The sequence below is a fragment of the Prosopis cineraria genome, unplaced genomic scaffold (genome assembly GCF_029017545.1).
Source record: "Prosopis cineraria cultivar Desert tree isolate PC_DT_omini unplaced genomic scaffold, ASM2901754v1 PC12, whole genome shotgun sequence".
NCBI lineage: Eukaryota > Viridiplantae > Streptophyta > Magnoliopsida > Fabales > Fabaceae > Prosopis > Prosopis cineraria.
The window spans coordinates 2,620,690-2,639,420 of record NW_026555343.1 but is presented as its reverse complement, the minus strand read 5'-3'; the positions used below and the strand labels follow the sequence as shown (position 1 = coordinate 2,639,420).

Here is an 18,731-nt window from a genome sequence, read left to right as displayed (position 1 = left end):
GCTCGAACTAGTTACCAAGGAAGTAATTTGCCAGTTTCATTGAACTTTGACAAAGCTGTTCCTAAGATACAAGTTTATGTGTTCGTTTCTTTTATAGGCGATTTGTGTAATGCTTATTATAAGAGTGAAGTGAATAATGAGGATACCTACAAGGGGGAAAAATAGATGGGACAGCTATATTGAAATCTCAGGGAATTAATTACTACAAGATTCATCGACAATTAAATTAAACTGTATTGACAACACAACTAATTGTCAATGCAGTTTAATTCAATTGTCAATGAATCTTACAGTAATTAATTTCTTTGTGTGAGAACTAATTATAATTCTTCCAAAAGAAATTTATTGTGTCACTCGTTTTCCAATACGATAGAAGTAATCAAGAATCTACACTACAGTGACCATGTCAAACTAACGGCATGTATAAAATGTTAACACTACTTCCACTTAATATAATTGAAGATGACAAAGATATACTTTACAAAAAATAAGATTCTTGACACTTTACAATCAGCTATGATCTGCAATGATTGGCAGCCTTTCCCAAACAGCTCCATCCCAGCGAAAAGAAATTACTTTCCATCTAAAATTCATCAACCCCTGCAACAACATTTACAACAGTAAAGATGTGAAGTTTTGCAATCAATCTAAATCACAAAAATGTTAAGTTGGCACACAGATGAAAGAACATCGCTATTTGTTAAAATTGAGTATATAAGATGCAAATTGCAAAGTGTCGCGCAATTACATATACTCCTAAAAATGCCAACAAAGGATCACGTGTCCACACCTCCAAACTGAGATGCAGAAACTAGTCAGTGGACTCGAATAAATGTAAGTAGATTCCTATTCCAAGTTTGCCCTTCCTAAAAGGGTTCTAAAATATTGACCACCAGTCAATCACTGAAGTTTTCGAGAATCAAGAACACACTTGTAGCTATGGATTAGTGATGATGTAAATTGTTGTCTCCATGTTTTCACATTCGTATTACTCAAAGTATTACACATTATCCAGGAAAAGCGATAATTTAATATTTCTAAGACTGAACTTTAATTGATAATATACATTTTAAAATAAGGCTTTCCCATTCTATAAATTAAAAACTTAAATGTTTGTCAGTCACTTCGAGATGGAATTGTGCTTCATATACTTAGCATGCAAACCCAAAGCTACTAAATCAAAGACCATATACAATTATGCAAATGTCAAGGCAGAAAGCACTCACATATCTAGGACACACCATTCAAGCTACAGCTCACTGTAATTGCGCCACACTGCACGGAATTCTTCACGGAATGTATTTAGGCGTGCTTTCAAGTTGGGAGTTCTAAAACTTGCGTGCATGATGGTAGCTGAATAGAGAGAGTGATCAACTTCAAAACAAGAACATATACGCTAGCAGGACAGGATTAAAGATTAAAATTTCTGAGTATGTAATGTACCAAGAAGACCAATAGCAAGAGCCCATAGGACAGTTAGGAGACCACAAGAAACAAACCATAGGATGAAGCTTGCTGAGAAAAAGGAGGAAAAGAAGAATTAGTGCAGCTGACATAAATCAGAAAGGCAAGTAAAAAGCAAGGATTGAGGACAATCCCCAAAACAATAAATGAAAGAAAATGGGTATTTATTTCAATGACCCCAATTACCAAAGGAAAATATCAAGACAAACACCCAACGAGGTTGACCACATATGTGTATTGCTCTCCTACCGGATGGGCGCCCACGAATAACCGGCCTGCAATTTGATTAATTAGTGTTGTCCAACAATGAATGCTTTATAAAGGTACTACAAACCTAACAAACTTACGTATGGGAAGGTCTCATCTTGGCTGCCAAATGTGGTGAAAATTGCCGAACAGTCCGTGTTACTTTCTCGCTGAAGGTGGCTGCAAAGCTGCAAGGAATTCTCAATCAGATCAATGCACTAGAAATAGTAAAGACCAAAGACTAATGCTTTTGTCATAGTAGAACCAGAGCAAATAAGATGAAATGAAGCAAAAGGAGATACAAACTAAGAATCACAGTTACACAACAATTAAGAAAGTAATGTTTAAAGAGGGAAAAGTCAAATGCTTTATGCAGGCAAAAATGATGGTACACAAAAGATCTAACAAAACAAAGCATGAAAAAACTCAAAGTCCCACCCCCGTCAAATGAAAAGATGATTTATATTTTATGTAACAATGTGTTCACAGCGAACAATTTTTTCAATTAAATTAAGATCCATGCAGTCATTTACAAATAACAGCATTAAAGAGCATTACTCATTACTGTAATTAACTTATGTCCTCAGACATTCTTGCCAGTTGCTATAGATACAAAATACATTGTGTACCACCAAACCAGACTAAATTTTCATGTTACTTGTTTTTGCTCATAAAGCTTGCCACTCTTAACTCTGTTGGCAAATCAATATAAACAGCATCTTAGTCATAAGTGTTGAAACATTAACAATAACAATGCCAAATTAAAGAAAAAAATACCACCTGCCCCAACCACCCAACTTCAGGAATCAAGAACAGTCTAGTTTTTCTATAACACGCACATAGAGACCTCCAAATCTTATTTGGATGAGGATTGAATGCCATACCTCATTAAGTGAATTACATAAGGCCTAAAATAGTTCCTATATGCTTGGATAATGGACAAGATAAATTCATTATTTTCATGTTACAAGAGTTCCTCTTCCCAGATAAAAGAATAGGAAAATATCAATCAAGGATCGCTGGAAGAAATTTATATAAGTTAAAAATCACTTTTTGTCAAAACTTGAATGATCTTTTATCAACAAGTGTCCATTCGAGTTTTAACAACAACTAAATTTAAATTAACAGTAGTTTATTCGAGCTTGTTTTCCATTTGGGTTTTAACAACAACTGATTCTTGATTGATATAAACTTCCTCTAGCAGTCTTTGATTGCTATTTTCCCTAACGCTATATTTGAATACATATGAATATAGATATGAGCCAAATCTATTGTTTAGATAATAAAAAATATATCAAGCTCTATCTCAATCTCTTTATAATTTGAAATCCTTTTTAAACCTTTATTATTTCAAATTTTAACTCAATCTTTTTTGTAATTTGACACAAATCCAAAAAGGCTTGATCAGCCTACCAACAGAATTGGACCAAACTGCTAAAGTTGACGGAAACAAGACGCCACCATTGATCAGGATCAGACGACAGTCTTCCACCTGAACTAGACCGATATTGACAATCAAGGATGGGATGACCGACTTCCACCTAGACTGGACTGACGGCGACTAGGACTGGACACCCCACTTCCATTGGGAATCGGACCGATGGTGACGATGGGAACCAAATGGCCGACTTCCACGAGGATCGGACAGATAGCTACAATCAGGATCGAATGGCTAACTTCTATTGGGTCATCGCCAAATCATTCCAGTCCCGATGGAAGTTGACAGTCTAATACCAGTGGAAGTCGACAGTCCAGTCTTGGTCGTCGCTGTCAAAGTCGGCCATTCGGTCTCAGTCATTGTCAAAGCCGACCGTCCGGTTCCCACCATTGCCGTCTGTCTATCCCAATGGAAGGCTGCCCTTCGATCTCAATTGTCACCATCAATCCTATCCCAGTGGAAGTCCGCCCTCCAATCTCAGTTGTCGTCGCCAGTCCTATCTCAATGACAGTCGACTGTCTGGTCTACGTCGTCGTGTAAGTCTGGTCCCAGTCACCGCTAGTGCTATAGTCCCAATCGCCTTTGACTGTCTGATCTTAGTAGAAGTTGGCCATTCAGATTGTCAACTTTGACTAGTCGTCCAAATTTCTTTTAAATTCAAATATAGAATTTAAAATTTAAAATTTTACTTTAAATCCAAACAAAGGATTTTAATATTACAATTTAAAATTTTTTATATTATCCAAATAAAGAATATAGAATCTATAAATTTCAAATGTGAGATTTTAAATTCAAATTCCAACTTAAATCCACCCATCCAAATGCAACCTAAAAAAATTCCTTATAGCACGCACATGTTAATGTCCCAATGCAATAAGATATTTGAAAGATAAAATTGAAATACAATCCTAATCATTTAGGTTAGTTCCCCCATGCTTTTCCAACTGTTCTCCCACCGTGTTTAAATGTTCATAACCCCATATAATTAAATTTTAAAACTAAAGTAATCATCATCTAGTTTAGCTATCTCAATTTACATATTTTATGAAATTGCACCAAAAGGCTATGAGTACTAAGTAAAACAACAACATACATTGTTTTATAATTGGAAGCACAATGTGGTTTGGTCTTGCAGTAAAAGAGCTATCTACATATTACTTTTTCCTATGCCCCTTGCACCAAGAAAGAAAAGAGGATGATTGCATTCATTAAAATATCATACAGATCGATGTTTGCAAGTAAAATTCAACCAGTGATGTCATTTAATATAGAAAGGGAAACAGTTATATTGTTCACCTGTCATTAAGAAAAGCAAGGCTTAGTGCTGTAAGAAATGCAGCTACTATAGCAACCGGCCTCCGAAGAAATCCCAATACTACAAATCAAAATGTGAATGTTGAGACAGAGAGTCATATGTCAATTGGGGAAAATTAAAAAAAAAAAAAAAACAATGTTCACCATGTTTAACTTACTGAGAACAGAAACAATCAACATGAAATAGTTGGTCCTGTAACTGCAAATGCAAGCAAAAGCATGCTACTTATCAGACAACAACAACAACAAGCCTTTATCCCACTAGGTGGGGTCGGCTACATGAATTGCAAGATGCCATTGTGCTCTATATGCTATGCTATTTATCAGACAATTAATAAAAATAGTAATTCTAATTATAGATTTGGACAGTGGAGATCATTGAAAACACAATAACAAAACCATCCCTAAATGGTCGGTGGGGATTGTGGAGGAAACTACAGCCCAGTTTGGCTATAGCAAGTTATTGGACACCAAAAAAATAATAATAATAATATTAACTTATCAGCATATACGTTCATCCTTATAAGATATCTTTTCTCACATCCCTGAATACTACTCATTCCTTATCCCATCTTTATTATCTAAGCTAGCCAAGAAAAATAGGATGCTGAAAAAATCGAACCTAGCAGAAAATTATTTAAGCAGATATCAGTTACGTGATCAACTCCATGGGAAGACGATAAATCTGATTTCTAGCTCTACGAAGCTTATGTGTCTTTTAATCAATTTAAGTTAACAGTCAAGCTGGAATTACAAGTTTTCATTTCTTCCACTGATTCCCATCTAATTTCAAAATGCTTCCTTTAAACTTGTAATCACAAATGAACTAATACGGCGAATCAACAAAGTCTAAAGAAATGCTGCATGGCCATGCCAAATTGGGCATTCTGATAAAACTTCGAAAAGAACAAAACTACCAGAGCCCTGATAACAGGAAAAATTTAACGATTAATCTAAGAAGTCCCCTTTATAAAATTTAAGACAAAAACGTGTGCATACAAGGATTAACCGATAATATTTTGATGGATGAAGTTGTGGAGAAGAACAAAGGACTCTTACTAGTAGAGATTGCATTTGAGGCGGCTATTCCATCTAGAGTAGGATTTAGGTACAGAGAATCTGGAGAAGAATTCTGAAAGAGGGCGAGGTGGCGACGACCAATCCACTTCACGAAGGGCGTCGATCAAATCCTCAGCCGTGACGTTTCCCCAATCCATGTGTGCAAAACCCTAACGAAGAAAATCCGTTTGGAGAAGGAAGAAAAATGATATGGAGACTGAAATTTGAAGTGAAGAATGGATGTTGACGAAGAATTCGGTTAGCAACCAAGCAATCGATTGTGTGCTCCTGAATCTGATAACAATGAAAGGGATAACTGCAATACACATACACGGCAGCAGTGTGGTCGGGGAAAGGAAGCGCGTTATTCATGCCTTCACTCTTAAGCTCGGGGTTCAGAATAATTAAAATTAAAATCGAACGCTGTTATTAAAAAATTTAAAATTAAAATTAAAATTTAAGTTTATTAAAAAAAATTTAATATTTTAATCCTCCAACTTTTAAATCACTTATAACTCAATCTCTCAACTATGACTCGCTGTGACTCAATCTTTTAAATATAACTCGCGTATAACTCAGTCTCTCAATTTTTAAATCACTTACAAATTAGTCCCTTAACTTTTGTTAACTTTTTTTTATGTGAGCTTATATCTCATATCAATGAGCAAGATGAGGGTATTTTAAAATAACATATGAATATTTTTTTATCCCTCTTATTTGATAAGAAATTTTTTAAAAAAAATTAAAAAATAAGGATCAAGTTAGGGGTGAATCAAAAGTTGAAGGATTGAGTTGCAACGAGTCATAGTTGAGGAACTAAGTTACAAGTGAATTAAAAATTAAAGGGTTAAAAAATTAATTTAAAAAAAATGAAGTAAGAATGGAGTGCTACTAAAAATCAAAATTAAAACCCCAAATGATTATTTTCGTATTTAAAAAAACAAAAAGAGTAAATTAGAAGTTGAAGTTGAAGCCACAAAACATGGTGAATGAATCAAAGACCAGCCAATTCTTTTATTAAATACTATTCTATTAAAAAATATTTCACACTATTTAATAAGTTAATTAATTATCTTAAAACTAAGATTATCTTTATATATTTATTCTTATCTAATAAGATGTCTAATTTGAAAAAGAAGGACTACTTAATTTATGTATCAAGATATTTTTGAAAAAAAACTCTTTAATAACATGTTATATTCTTTAATATATATATATATATATATATATATCAAGTACTGTTTGGATTGAGATGTTAGGCTTATGTTTTATTTGATCTGAACAAATCTAAATTCTAAACATTAACTCTAAACATTTAAAAAAAATGGTGTAATTCATTTTAGAATTTCTATTGTTTTTAGTTTATATATTTATATTTATATTTATTAAATAAATCTAATTATACAATAAAAATATTTTTTACTATTTACAAATATTTTGAATAATATATTAACTCCTTTTTATTTTATAATTTTAATTTCAATATTCTTACTTAAAGTTATGAAATTATATTCATATAAAATATGCCACAAAATTCAAAGCCCTTTTAAATCATTATATATCTTAACCTACTTTTAAATTATATCATCCAAGTAAGTTTCAATTTGTGAAAATAATTTTTTGAGAAAAAAGTATACAAATATAATGCGCTTTACAATTTTTATCCTCATTTCAGTTTTTGAAAATACATATTCATTATATCTATCATGCACCTATAAATAACAATCAGCTTATAATATAATCATTTTGGCCCAATTTACATGGTAGAATAGAAGATTTTTTTTTTCTATTTATAAGTTATATCATTAAATTTTTATCACAATTTTTTTTCTTTTACCTTTTTATTGAATATTGAAAAAGAAAACATATTACTAAAGTATGTATATTTTATTGAAATAAAGTTAAGAACTTATTAAATTTTTAAATAAAGTTAATGAATTTTCGTATTTTTCTTCCAATAAAAAATATTAAAAATAACGTATAATTAAAACTAGAGGAGTACCTATCATCAATTTGTGTGTGTATCATTATTAATATCATCAATTCATATATATCATTATCAATATAAAGCCCCTGCGAAAGTGAGAGAGATGGTAAGAAAAGATATACTTCTCTAAGCATTTTCATGGGGTAGTAAAAACAATATTTTATCATAGAATACATCAATATTTCGCCCTAATTCTGTGCTCAAGTGTTCAAGTGTATGTACGATAGGGAAAGTGATTGGGCAGACTCACATAAATCATTTGTAACCTAATAGAACGCATATGAAAAAAAATGGCAAAAGAGTTTCTCCTAAATTGGAATATGAATTCAAGTATGATTTATAAGATACAAGTATTGTGAAAACAATACATCACAACCTACATGACTAAAATGGAAAGTCTTTGCTGTCAGGAACAGACAAATATAAAAACATCAGAACCGCAGCGATCAAGGAAGGGAAGGAAGGGTGGGAGCAAAGATTTGTAAAGAAGAAGTAGAAGAAGAGAAATCATTAATTCATGTCAGAAAGCAGCAGTGATTCTTCAGCCCATCTTCCTCCTCCTTCCTCCTCCAACCAACATGGAGGATGGAGAGCTGTCAAATACATTCTTGGTAAACCCTAGATTTGCCTTTTCTTCATCAATTGATGATTTTCATGCATGTTTTATCATTCTAGTTTTCCATTATTGATATGATTTTGTCATGAATTGAATTGAAGGGAACGAGATTTGTGTTGTTATTGTTAATGATAAATATACGTGTTGATTTGAAATGAAGGGAACGAGACATTTGAGAAGTTAGCTGCAATGAGTTTGATAGCAAATCTGGTGGTGTATCTGCATACCCAATACAACTTAGACAACACATACTCTGCAGAGGTTTTCAGTATTTGGTCTGGTTTTAGCAATTTTCTCCCACTACTTGGTGCTTACGTTGCTGATGCTTATCTGGGAAAGTACCACATGCTCTTCTTTGGCCTCATCGCATCTTTTCTGGTAAATTTTTCTTTTGTTTTTTGTAAAGAAAAATCTCAGTAATAAAAAATTCTAATTAGATTATTCAACCTTGTCTTTGTTCTTCTGAATTGAGCTTCTATTTTTAATTTAGTAATTGGTCAAACACTACAGCTTTTTTCCAGCAATTATATATAGCATAAAGTGCACAATTAGAGGCATGAATCCTCTCCACTCGTCTCCAAGATGCAGCCTGAATTTAGAAAAGAAAAATAATATATATATATATATATATAATAAACAATAATATTAACATGTGAAAAAGGAAGAAAAGTAAATTCCATAAACATATATACTCATTCATGTCACTCTTCAATGCATATTGATAGTTCCCTGCAGAGAATCATAAATAATTCTGTGCATATCCTTCATGAACTAAAATCTTCCGAAGCAAGAAAATTTGTAAATTCTTTTAAAAGAAAAATTGAATAAAAAGAAAAGAATTACTCCCTCTAATCCTCATCATAAAAGCAAAGTTAATTAATTTTACGATTCTTAAAAAGTTGAAACTGATACTTTAAACTTGTAAGAAAATGTTGACTTTCCCAATTTTACTATTCACTAAAATTAATGACCATCATAAAATATTATATAAAAATTCAAAAGCATGCCAATAACTTGTTATGCAATTAAAGAGGGATGATGTTAGGGAGAAAGTTAACCATCGTAGCTTTTTTTTTAATTAGTAGATAAAACATTGCCTATAATTAAGATCAGAATGAACATGTCCTACACATTTTTACCAGGGCATGGCGCTAGTGTCGCTGGGTGCAGGATTGCCATCCTTAAGACCTCCGGCCTGCAATGTCCCCACTGATTGCATTCAGCCCACGGGCCCACAACTCGCAGTCCTTTACATTGGTCTTGGGCTCATGGCTGCGGGCTCTGGTGGGCTCAGGCCTTGTAATATTGCCTTTGGAGCAGATCAGTTTGACGTGTCTACAGAGAAAGGGCGGGCTCAGCTCGAGAGTTTCTGCAACTGGTGGTACTTTTTGTTCACCGTAGCCCTCCTCTTAGCTCTCACCCTCGTCGTTTACATTCAAACAAACGTAAGCTGGCTCTTGGGCTTCGCCATTCCGACGGCCTGCTTCGCAATCTCCACAGTACTTTTCCTTTTAGGTCGTAACACTTACATTCGCATGAAGCCCAAAGGCAGCGTCATCGTTGACCTCGTGAAGGTGATAGATCGATCTTCCTATAATTAGCATGATGAAGATGAACCTTTGAATTATGTTCTGAATCATCGTTTTGTTTCAGGTGATTGTAGCATCAAGTAGAAAACGGCATGTGAATATAGGCACATATTCTGAACTTTCCTTTTACGATCCACCTCCGACAGACCCGAAGATAACCGTCGTTCGCACGGATAGGTTCACGTGTTTGGATAAAGCTTCTGTGATTTTGGACGCAAATGAACTAAACGACGAAGGAAAACCCAGGGATGGTTGGAGATTGTGTAGTGTTAAGCAAGTGGAAGAACTGAAAGCTATACTAAGAACCATACCTGTTTGGGTTGCGGGAATCTTCTGCTTCCTCTCTATGACCCAAACAGGGTCTTTCGGAATCCTTCAAGCAATCCAAATGCATAAATCAGTGGGAAACCATCGTTTTAATGTGCCACCTGCATGGTTGGGCTTAGTGCCCATGATTTCACTTTCCATTTGGATTTACATTTACGAGAAAATATTCATCCCTTGGGCTCAAAAGGCCTTCGCAGGAGGCAGAAGGTTGTCCATAGAACACAGAATATTGATTGGAATCGTTTTCTCCATCATCTGCATGATCGTTTCAGGGACTGTAGAGGTTGAACGACGTGAATCGGCGTTGAAACGCGGTTCGTTTGAATCACCGATGAGCATGTGGATGCTGGTTCCACAGTTTACACTGTCTGGGTTGACCGAAGCCTTCGCTGCTATAGCCATGATGGAGCTATTGACATCGTATTGGCCGGAGAACATGAAGGCAATAGGTGGTGCAGTGTTCTTTCTGAGCCTGTCCATAGCGAATTATTTGACGACGATTCTGATTGAAGTGATCAAAGCAACGACGTCGTTGAAGGGGAGGAAGCCATGGTTGGGTGGGAATGATTTGAACAAGAATAGGCTTGAGTATTACTACTACACCATTGCTGTTATTGGAGCGCTGAACTTGTTTTATTTTCTTTTGTTTGCTCGTCATTTTCTATGCAGTAAGGTGCTTCCAATTAGGCACAGTGTTGATGAACAACTAGATAGTGAAGAAAGAGGAACAAGATAGATAATGATCCGATGCCGCTAAATGTCTGCAGGATAGAATACGAAACATGTCAGTTCACAATTTGGCCCTCTTTTTTCCCTCATGTCCTGTTAGGGGCTAAGAAAGAAATATTCTTGTCTTGTTCCTTAATATGCTGTCATCTGTGACAATCAAATCTCGTTAAAGAACAGTGAAAAGGACAGAAGAAAAGAGTTTCTGCTGTCATCTTGAGATTTCTACGTTAAATTATACTTCCTTCTGTGCTTGTTACGGGAGATATTCAACTGTTATCCATATTAAAAATATCATAAAAAAGTGAGAGATATTTTTTATTTTTTTATCCTTAATTTTAACTAATAATACAACTATTAAATACCTTCACGTTAATAAAAAAGAATAAAATTAAAAAAAGATAATTTAATTATTATCATGTATTATATATTTTGAATTAAAAATTATTTTTAAAAGATGTTTTATAAATAAAATTCGAGAGAGTATTTTGCAATATAATCTGACGATGAGACTTAAAAGGAGGCAAAATTAATTTAATTTTATTACAAAAAGCCATAAAAATGAGTGAAAATTAAAGCGAATGCATCTCTCATTAGGACATAAGAATTAATCTGGCAGCCATGTAAAAGGATAGAAAAAGTTTATGCATGCGTAATAAGATGTGCAGCCCATAGCCTGTATTGACATTTTTTCATCTATCTCTGCCTTCATCACCTCAATTCAGTGCAGATTCTATGGTGACATTGTAATTTATTAATAGTTGGCCAAAAAAATTGTAATTTATCAATAGTCAGAGATAAGTGACACGTAGTTTGAGTCAGAGATATATTTGCAATGTTTAATCAGCATTATATTGCTAACAAGCAAGAAAACTTCACTAATTATACTCCCTTGAACACTTTCTAAAAAAAATTTTTAGTTCTTAATATAAAATATTCAATGGGGTATTAATTTTTTTTTCAATATCACTCACTAATTATACTCCCTTGAACACTTTCTAGAAAGATTTTTTAGTTCTTAATATAAAATATTCAATGGGATATTAATTATTTTTTTAATATCGCCTCTATTTAAATACACTAACTATAAGAGAAAATATAATAGAAATTTAAAAATCTTTCATTTAAATGGGGACAAAATTAAAAGTTTATTCAATTTTTAAACAAAATTAATAATTTAACCACATCTCTTTAATTTTAATAAGATAATTAGATGTGTCTTATATTAAAGACTGAAGAGAGTAATATGTATTAACAATCATACAATTGAAAATTAAATATACTACATGCTATATATGATTAATATATAAAATAATACACTTAGCTTATAATTTAGTGTGTATTTAATTTTTAGTTGTCAAAGTCCATTTGTGGAAAATTCATTTGGCAAAAGCCAATTTAATAAAAATCAATTATTGTAACAAAATTTATATTTAGATATATTTTTTAAAAAAATCAATTTAATAAATTAAAAGTCTTTTCAATTATAATAGTAAAATATGCTTTTGAATGTATAATTATAAAAAAGGACATTAATTTATGATGATTTGTAGTTTTTATTATATAAATCTAATATATTTAAAATATTTAAAAAAATGTGATAAAGATTTTAAATAATATAAAATTTGATCTATAATGCTAAAAACTTGATCTCTAATTATTTGTACCTTTTTAATTTGTAATTTTAAAAAATGTAATAAAAATTTATATTACACATTAATGCTAAAAATTAACATGATTAATTATTTAATTTATAATGTTAAAAACTTGATAGCTAATTATTATTATTATTATTATTATTTAAATGATAATTATATTTTTAATGAATTACTAATTTTTAAATAAAAAAAATTAAATTTAAAATAGTATGATCAAATAATATCTTAATTTTTAAAAGTTACTAGATGGAGCTTTGAATTTTTTACATTTGAGCCCATTATAAAAGTCTTTTTTTAAAATTTTTTTGCTCTCAAAAATTTACCTCAAACAACTTTTTTACATTAAAAAAATGCTTTTAAAATGTGAAAAATTAATTTACCAAACGCAGGCTAAAAGTTGAGGCATATTATAGTGCGCCCAAAATATGGAGGGAAAGAAAGATGTGTATTGTGAAAGTGCTAATACTTGAGTCTCACTCGCATCACATCAATCTCGTCTGATGCATCTGACCCCCTGACCCTGCCTTCGTCTCAATCCAAAGAAGCAGAATTCATTCCGAATTCTAACGGCTATATTACTTCCCGCCCATCTTTATCTTTCTCCATTATATATATATATATATAGTGTGTGTGTGGGCACGGACCGTGCCTTCATCGTCCCCAATCCTCGGTCCCCACCCTCTTCTTCCTTTCCAATCCTATCCGCTTTCATTCCCTTCACCAACTTCATTCCTTCAATGGCCATCGACGTCCTTCGTCGATTCCTCCTCTGTTTCAACTCCGCCGACTCCCCCGTCGCCAATCCCTCACACTCCGCCGCCAACCCCGCATCCTCCGCCACACCCAAGAAACGCCTCAGCACCTCTCTCCGGGACGACATTGCAGACGAGAAAACGAACGCCAGAGGAACCTGTAATCAAGATCAAGATTCCAGTTCCGACTCCATCGGCACCGCCGCCTCGGCCGCACCCCCGCGGCCTTCGAAATCGATGGTAATCGGAACCATCTTCGGCAACCGCCGCGGCCACGTCTGGTTCTGCGTCCAGCACGATCGGTTATCTATTAAACCTATTCTGCTTCTCGAGCTTTCCATCTTCACAAACCAGCTGGTCCAAGAAATGCGGTTCGGGTTGGTCCGAATAGCTCTCGAATGCGACAGATCCGGACTCGAATCCTGCCCACTCCGATCAGTACCCGTTTGGACCATGTTCTGCAACGGGCGGAAAGTCGGGTTTGCGGCAAAGAGGAAACCAAGCGAAAGGGTCACGCTGATTCTGAAGACGATGCAGTGCGTGTCAGTCGGAGCCGGAGTCTTACCGTCTGGCTTGAAGACGGATTCGGTATCGGAAGAGCTTATGTATATGAGAGCTAATTACGAGCACGTGGTGGGAAGCGCAGATTCCGAATCGTTTCATCTCATTAACCCAGACGAGTCACCTGGTCAAGAACTCAGCGTCTTCTTGCTGCGATCTTGAAGTCATGTTCCTCGTTGAGTAGGGCTATTTTCGAAAAAAGATCCCAAATTTATATTTATTTTGGAATTGGAATTTCTTGTACAGATATGACAAAGCCTTTTTTTCCCCCCTCCTTTGTGCTAGTAGAAATTTCAATTATCCAGGAGGGTTGAAAACTAGGTGTTTTTTTTTCCCTCGTTATTTTGACACCAACCGAGCTTCCAGCTCGAATTCTTTAGCTAGCTTCAATGGGTTGAAATTGAAAAATCCTTATCAAGATTTTCAGTTTCTTGGAAAGTGAACCAATTGAGTACTTACCACCAGATCCAAGTTTTCTTAGAGTTCTTCACTATTTTTTTATGTTTTCTTTCTGGGACTGTTCATTAAGGCCATGTGAGTTCTGTGGGTAGATAAGATTTTCTGTGTATAATTTCACAATATTGTATCCTTACACCTTTGTCCATAGTAAAACAAGCAGATCACTGAACACAACACGCTTGCATGGAATCTTTGTCACTTCATTTGGCTTCAGCTCTCTTCACACGCGCGCGCGCGAATTGAATAGGATTTCCCAGTAACCACAATTCAAGTATTAAATTGCGCAATAATGCCCATGTCAATCTTTGTGGAGACATGTTGGATATGAATATTTGTGGCCTATCCTAGGCTATGTAAAGTTTGTTACGTAGGTGGTAAGTAGTCCAGATCTGTGTTAGATTATTAATTCAATAATATTAATTGAAAACGAAAACACCAGCTGGGCTTCACCAATAAATTGGGTGCTGAATCTCAGGAGAAGAACCGTTTTCTTTTTGGTGTGCGAGTGGTCGAAAATAAGGTCTTGGATCGCATGAACATATATGTGATTGCATTTATTCGAATCTTCACATGTTCTCTAAGGGTCCTCATGTTACGTACGCGAACCATGCAATTTGGGCTCAGTCATTTTCAGGAATATCAAACCAAATAAAGAAACATATCAGTTTTACTTTTTTGTGCAACTTTTGGGATCGAACTCTTAGAGCATTAAGCTGTGCAGTATATCAGTAAATTAAGGACCGAAGAAATTAAAAGAGATTCTTGAGTAATCACTAATTAAGTTAATAATAATAATTTCTTTTAGACATGTAGCCACTGTCTAGGGATTCTATGACCTCACTATATTCTTGATGCTGGCTTGTTTGATAGTGCTGTGTGTAAATGATATAACAGACGTGACTTACATCTAAAGGTTTTTAATTAAAAAAAAAAACATTTTTGGGAGATGGACGTTCACAAGAATCCAGGGTTGTGTTTGTTTGCACAGCTAGCGAAGAATCTTTTGGGATCCCCATAGTTATCGAGTATGCATTATCAGCAAAATCAAGTTGACTGAAATTCGTGCATATATGTATACACCCACCCAATGAGTGTCAGTTACATTAACTTGTCTATTCTTCACTGGCTTGATGTATTTATTTGGAGTGAATACAAGTAATTAATATTTCGATCAGGTTTTAGTTCACTGCAAGATTTAGATCTGTGCCATTTCGAGCAATGAGGCTGAATTATTTTCTAAGATGAACTTGATGCGTTTGCAAACGACCCAACATATATATATATATATATATATATTATAGTTGGTATATTTTTTTATTTTTCTAATAAAAACACCTTTCTCAATATTAAAATTTTGAGTTTTCTTGTTTTTAATTTTAAAAAATAGTCTCCTTTTTCTGGTAATATAACTGTGAAGTCTTCATGCTAAGCACAAAATAATTTATTTTTTATATTATTAATTGATTTCAAAAAATTACATTAAGCCTGGACTAATTCAAACCAAATCACGCAAACATAAACTCAAGACTTCATTTAAGGAGAACAAGCATTTATAACCACTTGGCTCAAACTAGTGCATCGCATGATATCAAATGTATCGTAAAAATTAATCTTATAAAATCAATATTTATAAAAATTACATATATGTATACATAAGGTTGGGTTGAGTTGACACAGCACCATTTCAAGGGTTGTTGAGTATTGACACTTGACAGAGTCCTTCTTTTATTTTTAATTTATTTTGTTTAGGCTTGACCCACATGAACTTTGCTCACCTTATATAGCCATTTCTAAACTTGAGTTAAAAAGAAGGGTTGTGTTAGACCCTCAACTATCAGCATAAAATTTTGTTGAATCTCAAATGGATATGGACAATAAATGTTTTTGTACTAATACTAGGTCATTATCTATAAGTAACATGTTGTATGGCTTGAGTGTAATGACAAGTGAGTTAGAGCTGCTGCATCGGCACCTGGATGTAGTGTTAAATGAGTACGGGATACCACATTATTTTTGATGAGCACGACTAAAGAAGTTAATCTATATAAGCAAGAAGTATTTGAAATATTAAGACCTTGAATTGTAAATCTATGGAGGTGGTAAGAGTTATGATTTATAGAAAAATTAAATCTTGTACCTACAAGAAACTAAATGGCCCGATAAATAAGCTAAGAATATTTAAGGTTTTAATTTGATATATAGAAAAAGTAAGCACATGCAATGGGAGTGGGTATCATTGTTGATGAGGAGTGAAAGAAAAATGTGGTAGAAGTTAATAAAATTAGAGACAAAATTATTTCCTTAAAAATAGTTGTTGGATGTAAGACTGTCAATATTATTAGCACTTATGCACCTCAAATTGAGGCAAAAGCCTATCTTAAGGAATTATTTTAGGAAGATTTAGAAAGGTTGATTCAATGCATAGTTGCATACCATAAAGTGAAAAGATTTGTATTGAAGGAAATTTTAACGGTCATGTTGAAAGGAATGAAGGTCATTATGTGAGAGTGCATGGTGGCTTTAGTTTTGGGGAGCTAAACAATAAAGGACAATATATTCTTGATTTGCTTTGGTATATGATTTCAAGATTACCAACATTTGTTTCAAGAAGAATGATGGGCATCTCATTACTTACAAAAGTAGAACCTCAAGGTTATAAATTGATTTCTCCTTAGTAAGGAACATAGATAGAAGAGTTTGTAAAAATTATAAGGTAATTCCTGAGGATGCCGTAATGACATTACATAGGGTTCTTGTCCTTGATATGCGTATTATGGGTAAAAATTAGAAGTGTCAACAAGGGGTAATTATGAGGTTTAGGTGGATGTAGTTAAAAGGTGAGAAGAGAGAGATTTTCAAGCAGAATCTTTTGACCGAAATTTGAGAGTTCCAAGGAAATACTATCATCTTGTGAGAAAATATGGCTAAAAAGGTAAGGAAGATTGCAAAAGTTTTGGGAGAAATAAAAGGTTTTAATTTGAGAGATAAGGAGTCTTGATAGTGGAATGATAGTTATAGAAAAAAAAATCAAACATAAGAAAGAGTGTTTTAAATCCATCCATTTGTGTAATAATGATAAAAATTGAAAAATGTATCGCACGGTTGAAAAGGAAACTAAGAAGGCCATGAGTGAAGCTCATTTTAAAACATTTGAAGATTTTCTTAATGGCCTTGGGACAAAAGATGGAGAATAAAAAATTTATAAAATTTCTAAGAGTAGGAAAAGAAAATCGAGAGATTTGGAACAGATAAGGTACATAAAGGATAAGGAGGGAAGAGTTTTGGCCACTGATAGTGATATTAAAGATAGATGGGAGACTTTTTTTTTTAACTTTCAATGATGGAGGTTCATCTAGTAACTTGAAGGATTTAATAACTCGTGTAGGAAAATAAAATTTTTCATTCTATCGAAAGATATGTGATAGTAAGGTAAAGAAAGCTTTTAAAAAAATAATAAATGGTAAAGTCAATGAACCTAATTATATCCCTATTAAAGTGTAAAAAGGTTCAGGTAAAAAAAGGATGCGGTGGCTAATTAAGTTATTTAATGAGATCTTACGATATAAAAAAATGCCTGAGATTGGAGGAAAAACACCTTAATTTCTATTTACAAAAATAAAGGGAATTTTTAAAATTTGTACTAACTACAGAGGGATTAAACTTATGAGTTATACAATGAAATTGTGAAAAAGAGTGGTTAAGCATCGGTTGAGATTGGAGACTAGTATTTTTAAGAATCAATTTGGCTTCATGCCAGGCAGAGGGACTGCATAAGTGATTTATCTATTAAGGAGATTAATAGAAAAGTATCAATACAAAAGTAAAGATTTATATATAATTCTCATTAATTTAAAAAAAGCTTATGACCATGTACCAAAAGAAGTAATTTAAAAAGCCTTGGAAAAGAAGGGAGTTCGAGTGTCCTATATTAAAGCTATAAAAGATATTATGAGAGGGCAACAACTAATATAAAAATATCTGTCGATGAAATAAAGGACTTTCCTATAAGGATTAGACTACATAAGGGATCATTTTTTAAACCTTATTTGTTTGACTTACTCCTAAATGTTTTGATTGAGCATATTCAAGAGAAAATCTCTAAATGCATGCTTTTCATGGATAATATAGTTCTTATATTGGGGAGATAAGAGAAAAAATTAACTGTAAATTTAAATTATAGAGAAGGACATTGGAGTCAAAAGATTTTCGTCCAAGTAGGAGTAAGACAGAATACTTCCATTATAATTTTGATAAGAAGTTAGTTAGTAGTAATTTGAAAGTGAAATTGGGAGATCAAATCATACCTCAAGTGAAAAGGTTTAGATATTTAAGAGCTATTTTTCAACATGATGTGAAAATTGATGGAAATATCATATATAGGATACAAGCTATATGGTTTAATTGGAGAAAAGTTAAAGGAGTTATTTGTGATTATAAGGTACCCACTAAACTTAAAGAAAAGTTTTATTAAACTGCTATAAGACCAATAGCATTATATATTAGTGAATGTTAAGCTTTAACAGGACAGCAAAAGT

General features: G+C 33.4%; 3 protein-coding genes across 3 annotated transcripts; 2 read left to right on the top strand and 1 right to left on the bottom strand.

Moving 5' to 3' along the window:
* Window positions 1-320: 320 nt before the first annotated feature.
* On the bottom strand, window positions 321-5,898 carry LOC129287643 (PRA1 family protein A1-like). The gene is made up of 8 exons (XM_054923864.1): window positions 5,522-5,898; window positions 4,621-4,661; window positions 4,445-4,523; window positions 1,812-1,898; window positions 1,651-1,739; window positions 1,444-1,515; window positions 1,227-1,353; window positions 321-600 (listed from the first exon to the last, which is right to left on the bottom strand). The coding sequence occupies exons 1-7, from the start codon at window positions 5,677-5,679 to the stop codon at window positions 1,250-1,252; spliced, it is 630 nt and encodes a 209-aa protein (XP_054779839.1). The 5' UTR covers window positions 5,680-5,898; the 3' UTR covers window positions 321-600; window positions 1,227-1,249.
* Window positions 5,899-7,898: 2,000 nt separating this feature from the next.
* LOC129287518 (protein NRT1/ PTR FAMILY 2.8-like) lies at window positions 7,899-10,980 on the top strand. The gene is made up of 4 exons (XM_054923707.1): window positions 7,899-8,119; window positions 8,285-8,502; window positions 9,267-9,698; window positions 9,778-10,980. Exons 1-4 carry the CDS (start codon window positions 8,026-8,028, stop codon window positions 10,774-10,776), a joined length of 1,743 nt encoding a protein of 580 aa, XP_054779682.1. The 5' UTR covers window positions 7,899-8,025; the 3' UTR covers window positions 10,777-10,980.
* A 2,094-nt stretch (window positions 10,981-13,074) lies between these two features.
* Window positions 13,075-14,355, top strand: LOC129287550 (protein MIZU-KUSSEI 1). Its single transcript, XM_054923754.1, has one exon. The coding sequence runs from the start codon at window positions 13,162-13,164 to the stop codon at window positions 13,897-13,899; it is 738 nt and encodes a 245-aa protein (XP_054779729.1). The 5' UTR covers window positions 13,075-13,161; the 3' UTR covers window positions 13,900-14,355.
* The last annotated feature ends 4,376 nt before the right edge of the window (window positions 14,356-18,731 follow it).

Coding starts and splice junctions, on each gene's coding strand:
- LOC129287643 (XM_054923864.1), bottom strand. CDS start 5,679: ATGGATTGGGGAAACGTCACGGCTGAGGATTTGATCGACGCCCTTCGT. Junction 4,662..5,521: donor CTCAAATGCAATCTCTACTA/GTAAGAGTCCTT, acceptor TTGCATTTGCAG/TTACAGGACCAACTATTTCA. Junction 4,524..4,620: donor GTTGATTGTTTCTGTTCTCA/GTAAGTTAAACA, acceptor TTTGATTTGTAG/TATTGGGATTTCTTCGGAGG.
- LOC129287518 (XM_054923707.1), top strand. CDS start 8,026: ATGTCAGAAAGCAGCAGTGATTCTTCAGCCCATCTTCCTCCTCCTTCC. Junction 8,503..9,266: donor GCCTCATCGCATCTTTTCTG/GTAAATTTTTCT, acceptor CATTTTTACCAG/GGCATGGCGCTAGTGTCGCT. Junction 9,699..9,777: donor TCATCGTTGACCTCGTGAAG/GTGATAGATCGA, acceptor GTTTTGTTTCAG/GTGATTGTAGCATCAAGTAG.
- LOC129287550 (XM_054923754.1), top strand. CDS start 13,162: ATGGCCATCGACGTCCTTCGTCGATTCCTCCTCTGTTTCAACTCCGCC.